Source organism: Pelophylax lessonae (assembly GCF_965119305.1).
Source record: "Pelophylax lessonae genome assembly, chromosome: 2".
Taxonomy (NCBI): Eukaryota; Metazoa; Chordata; class Amphibia; order Anura; family Ranidae; genus Pelophylax; species Pelophylax lessonae.
In genome coordinates, this window is record NC_138769.1 from 153,201,658 (window position 1) to 153,228,574 (window position 26,917).

General features: G+C 43.2%; 1 protein-coding gene across 1 annotated transcript in view; it reads right to left on the reverse strand.

Annotated features, from left to right (window-relative positions):
- Positions 1-230: 230 nt before the first annotated feature.
- Positions 231-26,917, reverse strand: part of LOC309545524 (protein ABHD15-like) — a 93,370-nt gene continuing 66,683 nt past the window's right edge. Inside the window, exon 3 of the mRNA XM_082244736.1 lies at positions 231-910. Coding sequence (XP_082100862.1) covers positions 370-910 — 541 coding nt within the window. The 3' untranslated portion in view covers positions 231-369. The remainder of the gene's footprint in view (positions 911-26,917) is intronic.

The window sequence follows — 26,917 nt, forward strand, 5'->3', positions numbered from 1 at the left end:
TTATATGGCCATTTTATCTTTCAGTAGCATTATGCTAGTTATACATATTACAGTCTGATTGTACAATCTCTATTCAGTCTCCTTTTGATTTACCTTGGATATCACTCATGCAGTTAGGGATATTGATACACTTAGCATCATATTACAATCTGATGGCCAAATCTAGTAAAGTTAGGTTGAATAATACAAACAACTGCAGATGGGCTTCCGATGGGAAGATGGGCTTACGATGTAAAAAGAGAGACTGCAGCACACTTGGGTCAGTACAGATCAGAAGATTTCTAAAGATTTTACACAGATGCCAGTTTATTCTCCATCCCATACTAAACTGTCTGTTTGAAGAAAAAAAATCTGGCAATACAGTTCCTGTCACCTCGTGTAGGATCTCTGCCAGTTATAAATTTCATGGATATTATGGGGACAGCTTTGTTCCTTTCTACACGAGGCCCTGTCCGGTGTTGTTCTGTTGCTAGAGACAGAGATAGTTCCTTTTCTCCTTGAAAGACCTTTAAGCCTTTCTTCCATGGCAAAGAAGTCCACAGTAGACTTGAAGAAGTCAAGCAAAGCACCGTGGCTCCACATTGTACTAGATACATCTTCTTTGATAAAGCCACAGTGGCCACCATAACGGCTCATCAGTAGGAAAAAGTGAGGGTTTGTCTCAAAGAGTTCAAAGGGTATTGTGCTGTAGGGCTCCCCGCGTATGGGGTCATCTTGGCTGCAGATACACAGTACTGGAATAGCCACTTCATCAATGTCTCTGAGTGGGTCATTCCTTTCCCAATAGGAATCCCATGACATACTATTTGAAGTCTTGGTCTGGCAAAATAATGCTTCTTCAAGTTCCTTTAATGTCCGGCTCCCCACAAGTCTTTCTGTATTGATCAGATGTCCTAAAGCTGTAGTATATCTATAGAAAATGAGAATAGAAATATAGAAGAAAAATTTAGTTTTTGTAAATCGCAGTCAAATCATTTTTTATTATGACATAACCATAAATATAAAGTGACCTACAGTTAAGAGATAGGCATTTACAAACGCATATAATTAGCTGAATTTGTATCTAGAATAAATAAATGATGCTATAATAAAAACCTGTATGGTTAAAAAAAAAAAAAAAAATAAGTGTATAAAACGCTTCAAGAAAAGCTCATCTCTCAAACTGCTAATGCATTTTAGAGTGGGTGGAGTGATTACCTGACAGGTACAATTACTTGCATACTGAAAATTAGATGTGAAAATCTGCCATGCTAAAGATCCCGTACGGATTCATTAACTGCTCACATTTGACCAGGACAAGGAGAATGGTTATGCTGGCCCATCGATGAGAATTTCTTCAACGTATTGTCAAACGAACAGTGACAAGGAGATTCACTACTCACAACGTGCCCTAACCACCATCCATCCAAAACCAAAATTCAAGACATAGTAGGCAGGTTTTGCTCCAAATTTTTAATTCCAATCTACACATTAGCTATGGCTAATACAGCACAGCCACAATTTGACAGAAGGGCTATTTCATGCCAAAAATGACGACTATAAAAGTAGGGTCCTGATCTTAAATATCATGCAGATTTTTGCTTTAACCTAAGACTTTAGTTGATACTTAGAACGCACTAACCCATAAATGAAGCTGGCCATAGTGTCGTTGATGTCTGCCTTTGTACTTTGTGAGGTTCAGCAAAGTGTTGCTTTTGCAGCCAAAAACTGTAGATGGCAGTCATGCTACTCCTAGTCTCATTGCTGCAAAACTTGTAAGAGTTTGAAGAGATTGCATTTTGAATTAAATATATAGCTGGGACTCTTCTAGATGTCATAAATTAGTATATTTATAGTGATAATTTACCAGCAAAAAATAAATACAGTAATTAGCAAATAATTGCATAATTATTTTGGCAAGGAAATGTACATGACTCACAAACCGTGAATACAAGAAACACATAAGTTATTCAGTAACCCATAGCATGCAACAAATATTTATCTTTTACTAATCTGGCCACAGCAGTTTTGCTATAGATTACCACACTTGATTGCACTGAAAATGAAATGCTGAGTTGTATAAGGGGACACACTAACCTACCTTCTTAGTACTTTAGCACTTCATTCAGGAATTCTAATGTATCGGTGCACTTAATTGGTCTGTGATCTGCTCATATTAGTATATACAGTACTTACTTCTAAAGCTAAAACATTCCTACAAGCTCCCTAAGGTCTTTCACATACATAAAATACAATACTAAAGGAGTTTAGTATAGCAACCAGTTCGATTCAAACCTGCTTTGGAAGTTTGAATGTATTTGGAAGGGCATGCAGAGAGAGAGCAAGAAAAAAAAAGTATTATAGCACAAATTTTAGAAGTCTAATCTTTCTGCTCCACTTACTGAACATGTTAAATGGACTGTGCAATCGGGGTGTAGTAAATAACACAATACACCGAATAGCACAGTGCAGAATTTACTTGATGCCATTTAGAAGTTCACATATTGCTTTCACATTTTGCCTGGAATCAATTAAAGGGGTTGTAAAGTCAGAAGGTTTTTTTATCTGAATGTATTCTGTTCATTAAGATAAAAAACCTGTGTGCAGCAGCCCCCCTCAAACTTACCTGAGCCCCTCTCAATCCAGCGATGATGCAGGAGTGTCTTGGCTGCCTGGTACTCTTCCTCCTCATTGGCTGAGACGGCAGCATGACGTCATAGGCTCCCACTGCTGTCTATCAAAGTCAGTGAGCCAATGAGGAGAGAGGGGCAGAGCTGAACGGCGGCTCCTGGTCTGAATGGACACACAGAGCAGTGGCTCGGCTTGGTTGACCCCCTAGCAAACTGTTTGTTGTGGGGGCACTCGGCAGAAGGGAGGGGCTAGGAGCGCTGGCAGGGGACCTGGGAAGAGGAGTATCCAATCTGCTCTATGCAAATCCCCTGCACAGAGCAGGTAAGTATAACATGTTTCTTATTTTTAAATAAAAGAAACTGAGACTTTAGTATTACTTTATAATTAAAATAGGCTCACAAATGTTACAGTTCCACATGCTTTTTACACCCCTTCAAAAAGACAGTTCTGTAGTAACAATATTTAACCTGCAGCCTTTAAGCTTAATAAATACTTCCAAAAATACTACTTCTGAAAAAAGAAAGACACCTAAAGATGGCACACCACCATACCCTACATAAGACAAGGCAGCAAACAGGGCCGGTGCTACTATACAGTGGCTTAGGCAGCCGCCATACGGTGGCAGAATGGGGGGACTGAATTACTTGCACAGGTGGGGGAGCCAGTTCCCCTCCCCCCACCACTCAGCACTGTGTAATCAGGCAATGTAAATCCCTGCATGCTTGCAGCCAAGTGAGAAGGTACGCGAGTCTGCTGCAGCTTGCCACACTCCTACAGTCTTATGTCAGCGTCACTATGCAGCCCCGCGATCCTCTACTGCCTGTGTAAGTATACAGGAAGGGGAGACATCGTGACTCCTCCCTTCCTGGACTGGGAGAACCAATAGGAGAGCTGACTGCTATTCAATGACAGAGTGGGCGTGTCCCCAAGGGGCTGAACAGCATGAGCATGTGGACGTTGTTCCTGTAGTGAGGCAGCTTTGGAAGCATCCTCAGAACTGAGTGCTTAGGGGAGCAAGTCCTGCAAACAGGTTAATGTATGTACAGTAGTGTCAGCAGGGTACAGACTGGTCTGTAAATAATGTACAGTATGGTGTCGGGGTACAGACTGTTCTGTATGTATATAATGTACAGTATGGTGTCGGGGTACAAACTGGTCTGTAAATAATGTACAGTATGGTGTCGGGGTACAGACTGTTCTGTATGTATATAATGTACAGTATGGTGTCGGGGTACAGACTGGTCTGTATATAATGTACAGTATGGTGTCGGGGTACAGACTGGTCTGTATATAATGTACAGTATGGTGTCGGGGTACAGACTGTTCTGTAAATGTACAGTATGGTGTCAGGGTACAGACTGGTCTTTAAATAATGTACAGTATGGTGTAAGGGTACAGACTGGTCTGTATATAATGTACAGAATGGTGTCAGGGTACAGACTGTCTGTATGTATATAATGTACAGTATGGTGTCGGGTACAGACTGGTCTGTATATAATGTACAGTATGGTGTCGGGGTACATTATATATATATATATATATATACATACACGCACACACACACACAGTGCCTTGCGAAAGTATTCGGCCCCCTTGAACTTTGCGACCTTTTGCCACATTTTAGGCTTCAAACATAAAGATATAAAACTGTAATTTTTAGTGAAGAATTAACAAGTGGGACACAATCATGAAGTGGAACGAAATTTATTGGATATTTCAAACTTTGTTAACAAATAAAAAACTGAAAAATTGGGTGTGCAAAATTATTCAGCCCTCTTACTTTCAGTGCAGCAAACTCTCTCCAGAAGTCCGGCGAGGATCTCTGAATGATCCAATGTTGACCTAAATGACTAATGATGATAAATAGAATCCACCTGTGTGTAATCAAGTCTCTGTATAAATGTACCTGCACTGTGAAAGTCTCAGAGGTCTGTTTAAAGCGCAGAGAGCATCATGAAGAACAAGGAACACACCAGGCAGGTCCAAGATACTGTTGTGGAGAAGTTTAAAGCTGGATTTGGATACAAAAAGATTTCCCAAGCTTTAAACATCCCAAGGAGCACTGTGCAAGCGATAATATTGAAATGGAAGGAGTATCAGACCACTGAAAATCTAGGAAGACCTGGCCGTCCTTCTAAAAACTTTCAGCTCATACAAGGAGAAGACTGATCAGAGATGCAGCCAAGAGGCCCATGATCACTCTGGATGAACTGCAGAGATCTACAGCGGAGGTGGGAGACTGTGCATAGGACAACAATCAGTAGTATACTGCACAAATCTGGCCTTTATGGAAGAGTGGCAAGAAGAAAGCCATTTCTTAAAGATCTCTATAAAAAGTGTCGTTTAAAGTTTGACACAAGCCACCTGGGAGACACACCAAACATGTGGAAGAAGGTGCTCTAGTTAGATGAAACCAAAATCGAACTTTTTGGCAACAATGCAAAACGTTATGTTTGGCGTAAAAGCAACACAGTCATCACCCTGAACACACCATCTCCACTGTCAAATATGGTGGTGGCAGCATCATGGTTTGGGCCTGCTTTTCTTCAGCAGGGACAGGGAAGATGGTTAAAATTGATGGGAAGATGGATGGAGCCAAATACAGGACCATTCTGGAAGAAAACCTGATGGAGTCTGCAAAAGACCTGAGACTGGGACGGAGATTTGTCTTCCAACAAAACAATGATCCAAAACAAAGCAAAATCGACAATGGAATGGTTCACAAATAAACATATCCAGGTGTTAGAATGGCCAAGTCAAAGTCCAGACCTGAATCCAATCGAGAATCTGTGGAAAGAACTGAAAACTGCTGTTCACAAACGCTATCCATCCAACCTCACTGAGCTCGAGCTGTTTTGCAAGGAGGAATGGGCAAAAATTTCAGTCTCTCGATGTGCAAAACTGATAGAGACATACCCCAAGCGACTTACAGCTGTAATCGCAGCAAAAGGTGGCGCTACAAAGTATTAATTTAATACTGAATAATTTTGCACGCCCACTTTTTTCGTTTTTTATTTTTTAAAAACGTTTGAAATATTCAATAAATTTCGTTCTACTTCATGATTGTGTCCCACTTGTTTTTGATTCTTCACAAAAAATTACAGTTTTATATCTTTATGATTGAAGCCTGAAATGTGGCAAAAGGTCACAAAGTTCAAGGGGGCCGAATACTTTGCAAGGCACTATATATATATATATATATATATATATATATATATATACACATATATATATATATATATATATATATATATATATATATATATATATACATACATACATACATACATACATACATACATACACACACACAAGCACAGTGTATCGGGAGCTGAGCCCAGTCGTGTGTGGGGGTGGCGGGGCCCCAGTATGCATTCACCTTGTCAGTAGCTGGGATGGAGATTGTTGGATTGGGAGCAGGCAGATTGCCCTTCCTACCACTGGCTGCCTGCTGATCCAGGCTGTGAACGAGAAGTGCCAAGCTTTGTATGTGTAGCACCCTCCTAGGTAGGTGCTAGGTAAAACATATCTGTGACCCTGTTCTGCTTATCAGGAGGGTCTGATCTACCACAGCAGCCAATGAGAGAGCTGTGGGGCAGGATTCTTCCAGGAAAACAGTATTTTGAGTACCTAAGCATCTGCCCAGGGGTCTGCCTAAGAGAGGGGACCACTCCAGAAAGGTCAAGGGGATCCAGGAGCCAGCCAACCTGGAGTGTTACTGTAAAAGGGGGTGCCACGTTGTGAAGCACTCCCTGAAGATTAGGGGGTTAAGGGGTGCCAGGAAGGGCCCTGAAGGTGCTCAGCTGTACAGTCTACTTTAGAGGACTACCTCAGGAAAGGAGTGCCTTAGTAAGCTAAAGGACTCTTTCACAGTCAGAAGGCAAAGTAAATTAAGCGGCCTAGCCGTGACTAGCTCAACTCAGCATTATTTAGCATTTAACCAGCATTAAGCAGCATTTAACCAGCGTTAAGCAGCATTTATCAGATTGTCCCTGCTTATTGTGCATAGTTTAGTTCTGTTGGAGTATTCCACTCATCCCTTCTCCTATCCAAGTTCCTAATAAAACATAAAAACCAAAGAAACTGGACTGGTCCTTGTCTGAGGTAAAGTCACTTGGAAACATGTCTGAATGTCCTACTGTTACTAATGGTAACCCAGGGGAACCTGTCTTCAGCAGCTCCCTTGGGAGAAGTGCTACATATGGGATGATTGGCATCATCGGCCCAGTACAGACCAGGTCCAATGATTTTGCTCCTCTGAATTCCTCAACATTATCTGGGCTCCTTCTGTTTCCCAGGCAGCACCAGTCACTAAAAGTCTGGCCTTCAGGGAGAGGGAGAGCAGCTTAGGAGAGGGAGATCAGGTAAGTGATTACCACTTATATGCTTCAGTCTCGGTTCACACTTGTGCGATGCGGGAAGGCTGCGAATTCGCAGCCTGTTCCCTCATCGCACCCGCACATCTGGCAGTTCACACTGCCATATGCGATACGCAGGGGGTGTCAATTAAATGTTAACAACACCCCCAGTTTGATCGCATATCGCAGTGCGATCTGACAGTTCGCACAGGATCGGATCGCACAAGTGTGAACCACTGTGCGATCCGATCCTGATGCGGCTGAAAAAAAGGGTCATGTGCGAGTTTGGTGTGGATACAGTGCGAATTAAGCCATACAAAGTTTATGGCTGAATTTGCATCCGCACATCCGATCGCATGTAATGAAGGAGCAGTGCGCTCCGAATTACATGCGATTGCCGCACTCGCAATAATGTGAACCGGCCCTCACTGCTGCCACTGAAAAACAACGGAGGGGAGATGTTTAAAGGCTAAGTTCACCTTTCAGAAAATGTTACATGTTCAACCCATATTTAGGTTCAACCTGCAGACGCCTCGCTTCTCAATCCTCCCCTCATTGTGACAGTGGGGTTACCTGTGTGCCTAATGTGTATTGTGTGTAGTATATGCTGCTTTTCCTAGTAGATTTGTTTGTTTTTTCTCCTTGCTTAGAAAAAACAGCCACATCGATTGCACTCCGTAAAGAGCCTTGTGTTGTTAATAAACACAGGGCTCTGTTCGGTCATTTGCTATGCCGATCAGCAGGCAAAGTGTATGCCATATGGGGGTAAGGGTTTGCATTGTGGAGGGGAAGGGGGTGGCAGGGCAGCAAAATGCATCTTCGCCTAAGTAGACAAAAATCCTTGCATTGCATCAACCTGGCCGCAACTAATACCTCAAAAGATTCTGGAAGCGATTTCTGAATGCCAGACACCCTGACTGTAAATAGCGGTAAAGCTAGATACAGTATATCTAATGTCTGGCAAAACTTTCAGAAGCTACGTAGGAGTCACCAAAGCAGAGTTGTGCCCATTTCTTCTTCATGCTGGAACAAACAATTCAGTGGATTGAAAAATGCTACTATCAGAAAGCCAACTCTACGAATATCATTATCCCATTATTTTGCCTTGGCCTTAGACTTACTCTAAATCCAGCCATTGACATTTTTTGAGCACAGTGGTTGGCTACCATAAGTTTTAAACCTGGTCTACAGTTACGTTGCTCTCTTCCTCATTCAGTCTTCGAATGAAATTTTGACCTGCCTTATGTTCCATAATTTATGCTTTGCTGAAGTTCAGTATCCTTATACATTGGTATATTTTAGAATATATTTTGTATTCGTTTATTTATGTCAGACAGGGAAAAAAAAGTAGCCTATTTATTGATCAACGACAGCGAAGGCCCCTTGAACCTCCTTTAGAGAAATCACTGTGGGTTTGAACCTAAAAGAGAAGTTAAGTAGCTCCCTTGGGATTGGCTACAAAGACCTGAGGTGAATAGGTGGAGCCTGAATCCTAGGAAAAGGCTACGCTGAGGCACATCCAACTGCTCTGAGGAGATTCAGCTGTCACATACTCTAGAGAGAGTTCAGAGAAGAGCTACTAAACTAGTACATGGATTGCAGGAAAAAACTTACCAGGAAAGGATAAAGGACCTTAACATGTATAGCTTGGAAGAAAGAAGAGACAGAGGGGATATGATAGAAACTTTTAAATACATAAAGGGAATCAACTCGGTAAAGGAGGAGAGCATATTTAAAAGAAGAAAAACTACCACAAGAGGACACAGTTTTAAATTAGAGGGGCAAAGGTTTAAAAGTAATATGAGGAAGTATTACTTTACTGAGAGAGTAGTGGATGCATGGAATAACCTTCCTGCAGAAGTGGTAGCTGCAAATACAGTGAAGGAGTTTAAGCATGCATGGGATAGGCATAAGGCTATCCTTCATATAAAATAGGGCCAGGGACTATTCATAGGATTCAGATATATTGGGCAGACTAGATGGGCCAAATGGTTCTTATCTGCCAACACATTCTAGGTTTCTATGTCACAAGAGTTGCCCACCTCCGCCTCTTGTGAGGTTTTGTCACAGCTTTATTGGCAGTTTTTGACCTTCCCAGCAATTGATGTTTCTTTATGGGCTGTGCCCTCAAGTTAAATTCTGGGGTCAGTCTAATGTCTGTCTGGCACTGATGGTAAGGACAGGCCTCTTAAACCAGCCTTTTTCAACCAAAGTACCCAGGCACCCTGGGGTGCCTTCAGGTCTCTTCAGGGGTGCCTGGGCAAAATGCCTAAAAACTGATCAAAAATTTTATACAAGCTAGCAGGTGAATCAATCTGCCATTTAGTAACACAAAGCCACTGGTTTTCATTATGCAAAATTATGACTTTCTAGTCACTGGCATCCTAATAACCAATGACATCATCAGTTGATAAGGAGGATGTCTGTTGCCTCCACAGCATCCTTGTTTGACCCACCTGTGCCTCTCTCCCTCAGCATTAGGGGGACATCAGCTGACTGATGGAGAGAAATTGGGGTTTTGTGTATTTGCTTTGGAAGAATAAATCATCTCCAACGTTGGGTGCCCTATGTGTGGATGTTGCTGCTTTGTGTAAAGCGATTAGTAAAGTTTTAACATTTTAGAATGGGATGCCTTGACATCGTCTATCTTTTAAAGGGTGCCTTGACTGAAAAAAAGGTTGAGAAACACTGTCTTAGACTATGTGAGTTTATGTTTATGGGTGCTCACAGTATAACCGTGACTGGCATGGTTGTTTGGTACATTTGGAAAGTTGTTACTTTTGCATAGTTCAAAAAAGCTGGAGGCCTTGCCCTATTTCCAACTTACTAAGCTGTGTCTTTTTGGGGGGCAAGGTATAGGTTCATTAGTTGGTCATAAATGCGCCTATGCTTCTTAGCAGTCATGACCTGAGATGCAGAAAGAGCTTCCACAGAAGTACTGTTGTGTACATATAACATGTGCTTGCAAAATAGTGGTGCCATTGACCGAAAACAATGTATATAGCCGTTGAACAGAATATACAGGAATATTTTTTTCCTAAAATGGGTCCTCTTCAAATTTTTAAACCAGTGCTTGCTATTCTTTTTAGTGCAACTCCAGGCATTTTCAAAAGCACAATATATGAGCTGGTACTGCGGTTTCAAAACAGACTAATGTTTCTGCTCAGTACATCTGCTAAGGGCGCTTCAGTGATTCTAAAGTTCCTTTGTGCGAGATTTACAATAGTACTGTGACTCAGTACATGTTTTATCATTTATATACAGTATATTTTTGCAGTAAAAGCCAGAAAAAAAAGCATTACCATTTAAAACCAATTAATCATTTTTCTAAGTTTTGCAAAGAGAACAGTCTGGGGAACATCAAAAAAGTTATGCCTGAACTGTTGTGACTTGAGTAGGGCTTGCATCTATATTAATCTCTCTGCACGTCAGCCCCTAATGCGTGCCTTAAAAGTGTACCTGTGATCATGAAGGCTTACCTGGAGGCTGCACCCTCTACAAAGTAAACATGGCACCACAGGGTTACTTTCACAAAAAAGCCCACCTGTAAAAGAAGCATTATTTAATTACCTTTTGACCCCTTCTCTGCTCTCCAGCCATTGAAAACATTTTGTCGAAACAGTAGAATGCTTGCCTCCCCCTGCCCGCTGCTGTGGTTCTAATGCCGGCTCATACCTCTATTGTAGGGACATAGAAGCCACCTGGAGGAACCACGATGCCATGGGGGGGAAAAAACATTTATCCGACAGTAGAATGCAGACAAACACTGAATAGTGGTGGATTTTCCTTACATAGACGGTTGGAAAGAGAAGTACATAATTGCTTCTTTTACAGGTGCACTTTTTTGTAAACGTGACCATGTGGTGACAGGGTCCTGTAGTGACGTACAGGCTTTTCCTTACACGGGCCTCCAGAAATGTACAGTACTGTGCAAAAGAATGAAGAAATTCTTCAAAGTGAAAGTAAGCATGCTTTCAAAAATCTATATTTTAATTATTTTTATCAGTTTACAAAATGAGTAAGCCAAAGAAAAATGTATATCAAATCAATACGGACTACCCTTTGGCTTCAAATCAGCATCAATTCTTACACCTAAACACGTTTCACAAATCAGGGATTTTGTAGGATTAGGGTCAGGTGTACGATTAACCTATTATACCATGCAGGTGCTAATGATCATCAATTTCATATGTAGTGTCATTAACTGAAACAAAAACAGCCGTGTAGGAGGTTTAAACCTGCGTGAGGAACAGCCAAACTCTGCTACTAATGTGAGGTTGTGGAAGACCGTTTCATTTCACAGGTCAAACACCATAGCAAGACTGGGCGCAGCAACAAGAGACAAGGTAGTTCTATTGCATCAGCAAGGTCTCTCCCAGGCAAAGATTTCAAAGCAGCTAGGGGTTTCAAGATGTGTTGTTTAGGCTCTTTTGAAGAAGCACAAAGAAAACAGGCAATATTGAGGACCATAGACGCAGTGGCCAGCCAAGGAAACAATGCAACAGATGAAAGACACATCATGTTTACTTCCATATATGTGCCCCATTGGAGGGGGAGCAACCTCAAGAGGTCAATATCCAGAAGGGGAAACCTTCTGGATATATGAGCTGAGATGTTATCGACCTTTGGGGTTGAATGTGGAGTGGGACATAAATACCCACATAAACAACAGTTAAATTATTTCCATTCCTTAATTTTAGCATTGATGATTTTATGAAAGATAATTTTAATATGCATATTTGATAGAATTTTAACATTATACATTTTTAAATATTTGTTATTTTAACATTTTAAAGTATATTTATCTAATGTATAGTGTATGCGCTTTAAAGAAGAACTTTTATGTAAATTCGTGTATTGTGAAGTTTTTAATATTTAAATATGAGATTCACAGAATGCCCCTATAGGGAAACACTAAGAAATGTTATTTCCGGTGTCCCGATCTCCAAAAATATATAATATACAAATTTTTACAAATACGAGATGATATTCTACACATTAGCTTTTAACATTACTTACGGTAATCTATTAATAAAGGTTTTAACCGTTTTTAAACAAATCCCACCGGTTTTTGTATCGGCTTCGACACTTCCTGTAGTTTTCTGCGTCACCGGAAGTACCCATTCAATCTAGGAGGTATTTATAGGAGAGTGTGGCGGCGCGCACGTCCCTCCTATCTCGGCGGAAGTCTCGTCAGAGGAAACACGTCAGAGAGGAGGCGTGTCGCGCCGTCACTCGCGTCAAATCATTCGCCCGTGCTGCAGCCGGACGTGGGAGGTCTACAGGCTCAAATTTTGATACATGCCAGTGAACATTTGGATACATGTAAGTGTAACTGCCTACTTTTAATCAATAAATCGGGGGTAATGCACTATTATTGGTCCATTTGCATCTTTTCACATATGTGACTTGCGGAGTAACAAGGAGATAGAATAACACCCTTCCATGAACCATAAGATCGTTCATCAGCTACAGGCTATATTCTGGAGTGAGGAGAGTTCCATTCCCAATGCCCAATTCATCTGCCATCTGGTAAGCGGCTTTTAGTGTGCTCACATGCCGGGTGAAGGTGCATGGGAACACAGTTGGTTTTATTTCATGTGGACCACTCACACTATTCATATAGTTTCATCTGGTAAGAAGATTAACCTGCTGGTAGTGGGGATCGTCTCACATGGATGTCACAGTTTTTGTATTAATTAGCAGCACTGTATATCATCATAGAAGTCACAGAAGTTCAACAGATTGTTTTTTCTGCACATCGTTAATTATACATTGATGGACATTTTTCACATATATGATTTATTTATAATTTTTGCACTTTTGTGGCAAGTGTTATATGTTTATTGATTTAAGATATATTCAAGTTTAGCTAGTGCACATGCTCAATTTTATATGCATTTTCTATCCTGAGCATTTCCTCCCTATCACACCTGAGCAGACTGACGAAAGAGTTACACATGTGGGCGAATGCTGTAAACAGTGGTAAATGACAGCCCACGTGGGTTGAATGAAAAAAAAAAAATAACTTGATTCCCCCATCTACACACTCTCGATGTGATGGGGGAATCACTCCATCTCAGGTATTGTATTCGGCTGCTACAATCGGCAGCGCTGATTGTGCAGAAAATTTCCAATAGAATGGTTGTACAGAAGTTAATCTGTAGATTGACTTCTGTACAACAAGCCTGCCCTTACATGGTTTGAAATTCAACCAGTCTCTGCTGAAGCAGCTGCCACTATTGCTTTGCTGTGAATTTCGTTTGGCCAGGTCACAGAAATAATGTTATAAAAAGTTTGTCAGATGCAATATTTTTAAATTTTAGCTAAAAATTTTAACAAATACACACATCCTGTGAATTCACTGCTTGCACTGAATTGTTTATTTCACAGGCACACACACATACACACAATACTTTTTAGGGCCCAATCACACCACCGCAGTGCGTTAGCATGTTGTTAAGGAAGTCCATTTACTTGATTGAGCTGCCGGACGCACCAAAATGCTCCAAAAAAAAGGTGCATGTAGCAATTTTGACTGCACACTGCAATGGACATCAGGGCATTGGCACTGCAACTCTCATCTGTGAGCATGGTGTGTTGGGGTGCCATCTAGAATGAAGCTTTGCCCTAATGCGCAGCAGTAATGATTGCCACAGCACAATAAAGTGAATGTAAAAGTCGGTTCACAAATATCACCCTGTTTTTTCCTACTTAAAATACAGCGGGTTTCAGGCTATGACGGTGCATTTTAATAAGGTGCCTATTAAAAGAGCAGGAAGAGGAGCATTCTAAAAATTGCTTTCTGGAGTTAAAAAAAAAAGCAAAACAAACATAAAAAACGATCAAGAGATAAAAAAAAAAAAAAAAAAAGCACTAATAAAAAAACTCATGGCTTTGTAAATTGAAGTTATTGTAACTCAAGGCCCTGTGCACACTGGGCTAAAAAAAAAAGAAAACAAAAAGCCAGTTCCCTTGTCAGAAAAAAACAATCATATAGAGCATTTTTTTGTACACAGTTTAGAAAGGTTTAGGAGAGTTTTTCTGCCATAAAGCTTCAATCAAAAATGCAAAGAAGACGGTTTTTTCCTGCTTCTTAACGTTGAGCTTAAAATATGCCTCAGTTCTTCCGCAGTCTCCGAGAAAGACACCCTGTATGAAAAATGTTAAAATGTAACACTCCAGAGGGGGTATTTCTGGTGGCATTTATCAGAAGAATTGGCCTACTTCTATACCTCATGTTTATGGGATTGTTATTGATATGGCTCCTTATGTTTAACGGAAACAGGTACAGAGATGTTTCCACTGTTACTGTATTTTTTCTTACTTTTGTCCTGTTTTCCATGTATGACCGTTGTTGTACCTATCTACGGTTGTTCCTAATAAAAATTTATATTTGCAAAAAAAAGGTGTATGGACACATAGGATAACATTGATCTGCTTTTATAGGCAGAACACATAACTCCTGTAGAAACAGCGATTTTTAAGCCAATGTGCATGGAGCCTTAAAGTGATTGTAAATGACCACCTTGTAAAACAGCCCTTTCAGTTTAAAATAGGAATGAAATGCAAAACAATTTTGTTTAGAAATAAAAATACAATATAAATACCTTTTTTCCCCCTATTTTTATAAGTGATCTAAATCCCTCTGTTCTGCATAAGAGATGGGGAGGAGAAGAAGCAGCAGCACACTGAGCTTCCCAGTGAATGGCTATGCGGGGTGGGGGGGGGGACATGTCAGATCATTGGAGGAGAGCACACAGAGTTCCCAGCATAGCTAAAAACCTGACCATGGTGTGTTCTCCTGCTTAGTGTGGTCAGTTTTTAATAGGAAAGCAGAGGGACTGGCAGAACACCAGGGGTTTCACATAAAGGAAGCAATACAAAGAATGAGATACTTTCTCATACAAGTACAGCAGGCACATATCAGGAATATGAAAGGTTGGGGTAACAAACACTTTAAGGATCGAAGCTTGGTCCCTGGGGTATTACAAGGGCAGAAAAAGGTGAAGAATAAAGTACATGGCAGCCTATTTGTTTAGCCTGCTGCCCACCCAATGTACATAATACATGCATTGCCTGTCTTGTCAAAGTGTTGCCGGTGCATATGGGTAATATGGAGTTAATGAACATCATGATCTAGAGACAAAGACAGCTCTGCCAATGTAGTGTGACCCAGTGGGTGGATTGCACATGGGTTTTGTTAATCAGTTAATAAAATAGACTTCCAGATAATTTCATTAACTGAGCCCTGGTGAATAATCACTAAATTATGGTGTCTGATACTTGATACACTCAGGCAGATACGGAATTAAAAATATAGTTCCAGTATACACATTATTTGCTGTAATCTTTTCACATGAGCCGAATATAAAAGGTAATGCTGTGAACCTGCTGTAAGAGAAAGCATGAGGAAAGAAAACTAAACATAAAACTGTGCATTATAAAAGTCGAATGCGAAGTCTCCACCTGCAAGCTATGGTATTCGGATAGCCACAGCACCTGTGTAAGCAGGGCCGTGATTCGCTGGCAACAACGACCATACTGGCATCTTCACCATTCTCCTGCAGCAGGAATGAGATGGGCACACACACACCTGTAACAGTAAGAAATGCCGCCATCCTTGGGCACGCATTCTCCAGGCCTGTGGCCCACCTCCAATAGGTCCACATGTTCAGCCTTTCAATTCTTTTACTGATAGAATGTAGAGTTTTTTTTTTTTTCCAACAGGTCTTTCATCTCAGGTGGTGCCAACAGGGACATTCACAGCTGGAATGTTGTCCAATTCAGCAGGAATCCAGCACTGAAATTTGAGTCCTGTATGGCCAGCTGCTACATTATATTGTAAATATTTCCGCTCCTCCAGACCCAAAATTCACACTGTGCATTTGCAACATAAACACAGGATAACCGCCCAACTCTTCCCTGCAGGTCCTTCATAAATGGATTCTCCAACTTGGTCTGTAAACGGGCCTACCAAAGGGTTCACTTCCTAAAGCTACATGCTTGTATATTAGTAAACCAGGAGCAGCCTGTTTCCATTACCTTCTGCCCACAGGCTCTTTCAGCTCTAGAACATGGGACCATCCTGGTCCTTCCCACCATACCCACCCAGGAGAGGGACCTCAATAAAAAAATGGCACTAACCCCTACTTACACTCCCTGTTAACACAGGCATACCCCTGTTGCAAGGCTACCACAATATTGGAAGAGCAAGGTGCGACTGCACATTCACTGAAAAAAAAAAACAATATGATACAATATATACATCATATAAAAATGGCATACAGGTATTACACCTAGTTGATCACTTAAAGTGGATGTATAGGCAAAACCTAATCTGCCTACGTGCACCTTGCCTTTCTGGCTAAACCTATTCCCACCCCCATTCTAAGCCTACTCTAACTCTGTATATTGCTATACTTGCTTCTGAAGATCGCTATACTTGCATATACTGAAGCTGCTCTTGTCCGGTCCCAGGCTGAGCTGTCAGCGCCAGATGCAGTGTGTAGGGGCGCCAGCCGACAACAAAAGCCCCATAGTAAGTCTATGGGCGATGTTACTTCCCAGGCATTTCCCAACTGTTGTCAGCTTTCTCCTGCACAGAGATGGTGCCACTGGAGACCGGACCAGAGCGGCTTCAGAATAGATGGGTGTAGTGATCTTTTCTGTTGGATAGATTAGGTTTAGAATGGGGGTGGGAGTAGGCTTAGAGTTAGGTTTTGCCTTTACTTCCACTTTTAAACGGTTAGAAGCTGTATAGTATTAATGCATAGAAAGTATAGAAATAACCAACTGCAGCTTTTGTAAAGGCAATTGATCCATTGCAAATCCATTGCACAGAGCAGGTAAGTACATGATTGTTATTAAAAAAACAAAGTTGCCTTTAGTATTACTTTCAATACACTATATTGTCAAAAGTATTGGGACACCTGCCTTTACACGCACATGAACTTTAATGGCATCCCAATCTTAGTCTGTAGGGTTGGATATTGAGTTGCCAAACCCTTTTCAGCTTTAACAGCTTCAAATCTTCTGGGAAGGCTGCCCACAAGGGTTAGGAGTGTGACTATGGGAATTTTTGACCATTTTTCTTGAGACCTTCAACAGCAACCTTTATCATATTAGAATAGAATATACATTATATATCTGCATATAAATAAAAAAAACTGTCATATCAAAAAAATCACTATTTTGAGCCACCGAAAAGTATACAGGCTTTGTATAACTGCTAAAAGAGGGCATACAATATATAAATAGTACAGGAAGCCACAATAAAAAGCAAAAAACACTGAAAACCACATGAGGACAGGAAGTCCTGCCTTGAAAAGCATGCAAAGTGACCACAGCACAAGACAGCATTATTCACTTGAAGCCTGAAGTCATGGGAGAGAAAGATGTAGCAGGGCCCGGGAGAGAGAACAAGCATGGTGTTGTGGAAGAAGTGCGCTTCCTATATCCAGTAGCAACAGTGGGAGCAGTCATTGGGAGTGAGGTGATGGAATTGTCAATTTGGTGGCGATCAGTACATGCTCTTTGCTACCGGTTCAGAAATGCTGCACACTTAGTAGTAGTGTCCAGACTGCTTAGTGTTAACAGTGTGAGAAGTATAGCCATGGATTACAAGGAGTCAAGTTGCTGCTTGCTTCTAAAGTCTGGGGACCTGCCTTAAAGGGGTTGTAAAGTCAGAAGGTTTTTTATCTGAATTAATTCTGTGCATTAAAATTAAAAGCCTTCTGTGTGCAGCAGCCCTCCTCAGCCCCCCCTAATACTTACCTGAAGTCCCTCTCTATCCAGCAATGTCCACGAGTGCCTCAGCCATCTGGGACTCTCTCTCCTGATTGGCTGAGACACAGCAGCAGCGCTATTGGCTCCTGCTGCTCTCAAACTCAGTTAGCCAATCAGGATAGAGAAGGGGCAGGGCTGAATGGCAGCTCTGTGTCTAAATAGATATACAGAGTTGCAGCTCAGCTTGAGTGCCCCCATAGCAAGCTGCTTGCTGTTGGGGCACTCAACAGGAGGGAGGGGCTAGGAGAGGCGAAGAGGGACCTGAGAAGAGGAGGATCCGGGCTGCTCTGTGCAAAACCAACTGCACAGAGCAGGTAGTCATAACATTTTTTTTTTTTTTTTTTTTATCAAAATAACAAATAAGACTTTACAATCACTTTACTGTTGATTTCAAATTACCACAGCTCCCTGTCTAGGGTTTAGGCATTAGTGAGTGCAGTTCTGCAGTGCCCCCACTAGGGGGCCTTAAGCTATGCCCACATATTGGTGCGCTGTTAAACAAAATTGAAATTATTGCTGCCCATAGCAACCAAAGCCAGCATCACATTGTCCTTTAGGGTCAGAAAATAAGCAAAAAACAATTATATAAAGTGAAGAGAATAGATTTGTGTAAGCTACTTAAAGCATATGTTAGAGAAAAGTAAAAACATTCAGTACACTTTCTGTAAAACAAGCACATTTGCCCCTGTTGCATCCAGTGGCTGCTGGTGCTCAAAATTTTTGGGGGGGGCGCAAAAAGAAAAATTTGTGGCAAAAAACGCGGTAAAAAATTGTGTGACTTTGACCAACTTGGGAACCATCTTATACCAGGCCGCTGTGTGCCATTTACTATTAATAAATATAGTGCCAGCCAGGCCAGCAGCCTGCTTAGCAGTGTAAACAATATAATATAGCGCAGGCCAGGCCAATTACATTGTACACAGGTAAAGTGCTATGCTAAGTTAGCATAGCACTTTATCTGATGTTCAATGTAATTGGCCTGGCCTGCACTGTCTTATATTGTGTACACTCACTGCTAAGCAGGCTGCTGGCCTGGCACTATATATTTATTAATAGTAAATGGTACACAGCAGCCTGGTATAAGATGGTGTAAAACTCATTAAAATTATTAAAACAGAAAGTTAATATTATGAAGAGGAGTAACTGTCCTATGAAAAGCAATGCCATTTAAAAAGTAAAATAATTTAGAGCCTGCACACTGAATTCTCATAAATTAGTAAAGGTCTGCACATGAAGTAACTCCAACACAGATATATACTGTACACAGGCTGTTAATATTTATAGGCCACAGATGCCCTGTGTATGTAGGCCTTAGACATGACCAGCGTTCTGTGCCCCCATCAATGCAGTGACCAGCTTGCATGCCCCCATCAATGCAGTGACCAGCTTGCATGCCCCCATCAATGCAGTGACCAGCTTGCCGTGCCCCCATCAATGCAGTGACCAGCTTGCCGTGCCCCCATCAATGCAGTGACCAGCTTGCCGTGCCCCCATCAATGCAGTGACCAGCTTGCCGTGCCCCCATCAATGCAGTGACCAGCTTGCCGTGCCCCCATCAATGCAGTGACCAGCTTGCCGTGCCCCCATCAATGCAGTGACCAGCTTGCCGTGCCCCCATCAATGCAGTGACCAGCTTGCCTGCCCCCATCAATGCAGTGACCAGCTTGCCTGCCCCCATCAATGCAGTGACCAGCTTGCCTGCCCCCATCAATGCATTGACCAGCTTGCCTGCCCCCATCAATGCAGTGACCAGCTTGCATGCCCCCCATCAATGCAGTGACCAGCTTGCCTGCCCCCATCAATGCAGTGACCAGCTTGCCGTGCCCCCATCAATGCAGTGACCAGCTTGCCGTGCCCCCATCAATGCAGTGACCAGCTTGCATGCCCCCATCAATGCAGAGACCCCTTCAAAGCAGTGTGTGGGCCCCCCCCCCCTGAGGCATCACTTCACTTACCTCACACTGGTGCCGTCACCGTGCCTGGCGTGCTGCTGCTGCTGACGGGAGTCGGGACTACTGACTCAGACGAGACGACCTCTTCTGTCTTCTTCCTCGATCACGCGTCCGCCCTCCTCTCTGGTCTGACAGCGGGCGGGAAGGTGATGACGTGACGCTGGGACGGTGAGTGACTGACGCATGCACCGCCCCCACGCGTCACGTCACCCGGGATGTCCTCCTGTATGATTGGTCCAGGCTGAAGTCTGGACCAGTCACAGACAGGACAGCACTAAAGTGGGGAGTGTCGGGGCACATTGCTCTGCGCCCCAATGACCCCCAGAAGGCCGCCAATCGGCGCCTCTGCCTGGCGCACGTGGGGTGCAAAACCCCACCCCCCCATAGACCATAGTAGGTCCGGCACCCCTAGTGGGCTGGAAATGGTAATTTTATTTATTTATTTTACACAGATTGGGGGGGCGCCCCCTATAGACCGGCCGCCACTGCATTAGAGGGTCTTTAGGAGAATTGACTATACGTTCTCACCATAGAATGGATGGTTTCTCTGACTAATGGAAACTTTACCCCAATCAGGAGACCAATTGTGGAGGTCATTCTGTAGAGGCAGTAAAAGAACCATATGCATTGACATCCCTGCATCTGCAAGTACAAAAAAATATCAAAATGATCTGCTAGAAATGCACTCCATTCCTAATTTCTTGTCGTGGCGTGTCTTTTCTAGACGTATTTCGAAATACTTCAGTCTGTGGCACTTATATCTCCTTTGTACAATGAAAAAGCTTCTCTTGAAAATTTTGACCTCTTGTCTCTCTGCAGCAATTCTTTATCTCAAATTCTGATCAACCCAGCTTCATGCCTGGTAAGGGTACCCGTGACAATATTCGCATATTGTACCTGAATATTAATAGTGATAACATCTCTAAGCAAGGTGGGTTAATGGTTCATAAAGGGCTTTCCAGACTTTGTTACCTGTTGTGAAGAACTTCAGGAGAGTCTCTGGACTAAAAGGTGGACCGGGGCAAATCCACTTCTTTTTCTATACTATACTAATCCAATCTAACCTATAGTCCAGTGACCAATAAAAAAAATGTTGTGAATTAGCTTAACTAAAATTTGAATTTCCCAACATGTCCCTCATAACTAACATGAATCCAGACTATAGCTCTGGAGCTCCCTACATTTAAACCTTTTTGGTCATATAAAATGTGATGAAAATGTATTTTCTTCATAAGTTTCTGTAAGACCTTAAGGCACTTCCCAACTTTTGCTCCAAAAACAGTTTCAGCGCATTATCTATTCTAGGTCTAAGTCCTCCCTGCAAACTATACCAGCTGAGAATGGTCTGGCTTACCCTAATGTTTAGAACTACAGCATTTGCTCTCAATTCACCTACAGTTAGGATTGCCTGCATTCTGTCAGTTCCAGTCCCACCACTGCTTTAATTGGCAGCAATTAAAAGATCATCCCAGGCCCTCACAGACAATACATTGTTATGTTTAAAAATTGTAATGGCAGATCTCCAGCAGACAATTTCCCTTCTAGCCTGGATAAGGCCTGAGGGTGCGCTTTCATCTTTTTAGTCCTTTCCCACATAAGACCTCCCCGTGGAATTATCCCAAGCTCCAGGAACTCTTTATCCATCCTGACTTTATTCAGTGGTCCAAAAATGGTATTGCATAGCGGTCACATATTTGAGAATGGTTCTCTACTTTATTTTCCTCCTGTTAAGTGATAAACAGGCATCACTAAACACATTTTTCCTTGCCCCCCCCCCCCAGTCCTCGCTAATGCTTATCTGAGCCCCTTATCAATCCAGGGATATCCACGAGTGCCTTGCCTCTCTAGGGACTTGCACTCCTGATTGGGTTTGGCAGCAGCGGGAGTAACTGACTCCTGCTGCTGTCACTCACAACCAGTGAGCCAATTAGGAGACGGAGGGGGCGTTGCCAAGTTGCGGCTCCGTGTGTAAATGGATACACCGAGTCGTGGGTTGGGAGCGCGCCTGCTTGGGTGCCCTCACAGCAAGCTGCTTGCTGTGGGGACACTCGGCAGGAGGGAGGAGCCAGAAGCGCTAGCCTGGGACCCAAAAAATGAGGATCCAGGCTGCTCTGTGGGTTTTGGGCATTGTACTAAGCAGGTAAGTATGACATGTTTGTTATTTAAATAAAAAAAAAAAAAAAAAAAAGGCTTTAATACCTCCAATTACATCATGCTTTTAAATCCAGGTCGATACTATAGATCGGACTTTGTCTTCTCCCTGGAACAATGCTTTTATGTTGAAAGTGTAGGGATCTGCTGCCCTTTACTGTCTGAAATTGTATATAGATTTATTTAGAGCTTATTCTTTACTACAGAGTTAGTTGGTTACAGTCAGGTACTTTCTGACTTGGAGGGCTGTGATGTTATATAAATGGGGATTTACACAGAACAGCCTCATGACCTTACATACACACAGGAGCTGCTGTAGCATATAACCCAAACCAGAAACGATTAAAGTATTTCTATGTTGCAATAGTTTAACTGCAGCTGCCCATAGCCTCGTGAGTGCATTTCTGAATCCAGTGCCGCGCTGACACCACGGAGAGGGCTGACATCTTCCTCAATCTCCTTTGGGTTTGCTGCCTCCGGCTACATGAGTGGCCAGAAGCGAGATGACGTCACTCCCACGCATGCGCGTGGGAGCTGCAGTTTCCACTATGTGCGCTTAACCTTCAGAGCCTTTGTGCAGTTGACCTCATCGGCTACATGCACCCTGAATATCTCCTAAACAGTGCAAATTTAGGAGATATTCACAGTACCTACAGGTAAGCCTTAATTTAGGCTTACCTGTAGGTGTAAGTGGTGTAACAGAGTTTACTACCACTTTAACTGGAAGAGTTCAACTCCTCCCAACATTATTTGAAGTTTTCCACCTAGTTACTATGGGGCACCCTTATTTTAAAAGGTAATGAACACTTTCAAATGTTTTTGGGTTTTTAAACTAGGTATTAGTGTACTTCTATTATCTGTGTCGTTTGTTTGCCTTGCCTTGCATTGATGGGCTCACATGATGTAGATGCAGATTGTGGTGTTATGGCTGATCGATTCCCCTGTGTCCATGCATTCATTCACCTAACTTGTCCCTATTCACTAAAGAGATGGGGGAACCGCTTGTTCTAGCCCACACAATATCCAATCCATGCCTTGCCATTTGCTCTGTGGTAGCGCTAATGGGATGAAATAGTGATCTCTGTTATTGCTCTGCACATGTCAGATCTTATTGCTAGCTTTCATCTGCAGAAAGCTAGACTGACACCCAGGGATTGTGGGATGGTGGCTATGCAGCAAACCTGTTTCTATGCTCGAAATGGACAAACTATAGATTCTTTTTAACCAGGCTATGCTGTTTGTGAGTGACATTTCTTCACCAGTATTTTTAAATATTAAAATCATCATTCCAATTGTTTTATTATAGTGCCATGCATGTAAATTTCATAGCAATTCGGCAGGCCACATCTTGGCTTCCAGCCTTGCCACTTCCTCCTTCTGTGTACTGGGTAATAGTCATCTATTGTGCGTGCTCACGTCATCAATCACTTAAGATTTTTGGCTCACACAAGCTGAACTCCGCTCTGGTTTTCCACACAGTATCAGACAATAGTGTGAACACTGAACAGTACATTTCTAAAGGCAACTTCATCATCTTCAGAATTTCTTAAATAAAAAAAGTTGATATTGTAAGTTCCATCTTCAAGTGGATCAGTTGCATAAAATTTGCAGAGATATCTTATAAAAGGTGCTCCAATATTCTACCCATCCATCCATTGGTCACTTTTCCCCAAGAAACTGACAGTGTGCATATTCGCAGCATACCCTCAAATAAGGTTTCAGTCTAAGGTATATATTGGGGTTGCACCAATACTGTTTTTTTATTGCCAATACCAAGTACCAATACTTTGTGGTGCAATTTGTGTCAATACTAAAAAAAAATTGGCGCAAATCGCACTGCAAAGAATTCCATGCAATTTCCGTGTGTGTTTTCAATAATACTCAAAAGGCTACTAAAAAACAAGGCTAAGGAGAAGAGCAACAATACAAATGATAAAAGGGGTTTGTCTGACCAGTGCCCAGCAATGCAGAGTGCCTAACCGATTCCCAGCAATGCAGCCTGACCAGGGTACAGTTATGAAGCCTGCCTGACCATTGCCCAGCAATGCAGCCTGCCTGACCAGGGCACAGCTAAGAAGCCTGACCAGGGCGCAGCTTTGAAGCCTGCCTGACCAGGGCACAGCTTGGAAGTCTTCCTGACCAGGGCACAGCTTGGAAGCCTGCCTGACCAGGGCACAGCTTGGAAGCCTGCCTGACCAGGGCACAGCTTGGAAGCCTGCCTGACCAGGGCACAGCTTGGAAGCCTGCCTGACCAGGGCACAGCTTGGAAGGGTCATATTCTCCGTGTTGTGAGAGACACAGGACTCTGATCTGGAACAACGGTTGTTTATTCAGGACTCACTGTACACTCCTAACATGCATTACAGGACAGCTCTGTATTTCAATGCATCCCTTGCATGTCTCTAAGATGGCCACTCTGCCCCTTGACCCTTGTCATCACTTCTGGGTGGAGCCAGCCTTAAAGAAACAATACATGTGAAACCCTTCAGGTATAGCACCTTCCATCCATCCCTAAAAAAAAAAAAAAAAAAAAAAAAAAAAAAAAAAACACAACAAAACAAGAACAGGCATAAAACAGTAACTAATAATTGTCCCATGCAGTCCTCCAACTCAGGAGATTTACATGGCTTCTTCCGCGTCCAGATGTGAGAAAAACTTCCAGGGACACTACGGGGAGAAAATAGCAGCAGATCACTTTCGGCGGGCCAGTCGATAGTCTCGTAACCAGTCTTGCAGCTGAAACCGGTCAGGGGGGCGACAGCGTAGTTGAGGACGGGCACCCAGCGACTCGGGGCTGGAGGAAGCAGGGCTGGCCGGAATGGACACCGGCGGGGCCAAGAGGGGATTCCCTTGCTCAGAGGGTGAACAGACCTCTGGACCAGGGCTGGAGGGCTCTTTTGGAGCTGAGTTCAAAAGTTCAGAGTCCCCCCAAGCATCAGTCTCAATGCCTCCTGATCCGATAGGAGCAGATCCTTGAGACACTGGAGGTGCAGCCGATGTCAGGGATTCGGGCAGCTGAGAACGAGGACGCAATTGGTCCGCATGCTGTCTGCAAATGGAACCATCTTCCAGGCAGACCCTATACATTTTGGGTTCCACAGTCTCTGCGACGATAGCAGGAAGCCAACGAGTGTTGGAAGCGCCATAAGAATGAGCCCATACCTTTTGCTGGGCTGTAAACCGGGAATCTCGTAGTGTTCGACCCTCTTGTCTTGGGACTGCCGTACATGTTCCTGGACCGTTTGAGGGCGGAGCATTTCCAAAACAGTCCATGGCTGCCGACCCAAAAGAAGTTCAGCTGGAGTTTTCCCAGTGGTTGCATGTGGTGTGGTTCTGTAAGCAGAAAGGAAGGAGTCCAGCTGCTGGGGTGACAGGGACTGTTTACTTGTAGCCACAGTAGCTTTGAAATAGCGTTTGAAGGTCTGTACAAACCTTTCTGCTTGACCATTTGTAGCCGGGTGGTAAGGTGCTGTCAACTTGTGTTTGATGTTGTGGGCAGTCAGGAAACTCTGAAACTCCTGGCTTGTGAATATTTTGCTGCAGTTGGCTTGACTGCTGTTCTAAAAACTTCCTCTTTAACCTCTTCCCTTCTGCTCTGGGGGTTCAATGCCTCTGTATCTTTCACAGCCATTTCCATCACTGAAGCTATCTCAATTGCCTTTGTAAGGGTAAGGTCTTTCTCTGTTAACAGTCTCTTTTGGCTAGACTCACTATTTAGTCCCATGACAAACTTATCCCTCAGTGCAGTCGGTAAAAACTCCCCAAAAGAACAGGTTGAGGCTAGTCTGCGAAGGGCGAGCACATAAGCCTTAATATCTTCACCCGGCTGTTGCTGCCGCTGATAGAACCTGAATCTCTCTGCAATCTCTAGTGGTTTAGGCTGGAAGTGATTCCCTAACAGTGTCAGGAGCTCTGCCAAAGTCTTAGTTGCTGGTTTTTCGGGGAAAAGTAGATCCCTAAGAGTGTCAAATGGCCTGCCTGACCAGGGCACAGCTAAGAAGCCTGCCTGGCCATTGCCCAGCTAAGAAGCCTGCCTGGCCATTGCCCAGCTAAGAAGCCTGCCTGGCCATTGCCCAGCTAAGAAGCCTGCCTGACCATTGCCCAGCTAAGAAGCCTGCCTGACCATTGCCCAGCTAAGAAGCCTGCCTGACCATTGCCCAGCTAAGAAGCCTGCCTGACCATTGCCCAGCTAAGAAGCCCACCTTACCAGTGCCCAGCAATGCAGCTTCACCAGTGCGGGGAATCAGAGAGAGAAAGACGAGGAGAGCCAGCTGGATCATCAAACAGGTCGGCATTGCCCGCTGTGACAGCTTTGATTAAATTGCCGGGCGCCTGCCGTCACACAAAGTTCCCCCTCCTGGATTGGCTCCTATGATAGACTGCACACATCCCGGGCATTGGACCAGTGTGCTGTCTATCAAAAGGAGCCGATCCAGGAGGCCGGACTTTGTGTGACGGCAGGCACCCGGTGATTCAAATTAAAAAAAAAAAAAAACTGTCACAGCGGGCGATGCCGACACGCCAGCATTACCCCCCAACACTACCCGCCAGCAGTAACCACCAGCATTAACCACGCCAGCAGTCTTGCAAAATAAGTAAAAAGGATATGTGCTTTGGCGTGTGTAAATTGTTGCAATATGATTTTTTAATAAACTAGTTGTGTTTTGTCATAATTTGTCATGTCCTTGTTCATACATTTTCTGGCTGCCATATCATATGTGCTAGGGGTGCAACTAGCCCCCAGCACATAACTGTAAATATTCCAGCATGTGCAGTGTTTCTGACTCCTACCACCATGACCAGTCCCGGGACAAGGTCATCCAGCGCCCAGGGCAAATATGTCAAACTGTGCCCCCTCCTTACCTTAGGGTTAGGGTCAGAGCGCCCCCATCCCTGCAATAACCCATTGCACCCAGGGCAGCCGCCCCTCCTACCCACCCCATGTCCCGGCCCTGACCATGACCACTTCAAATCACTGAAGTAGTCATGGTGGTTAGAGTGTTCCTTTACTATCTCTCAGAAGAAGTAAACCTCTGTATACTGATTCCATTTCATTTG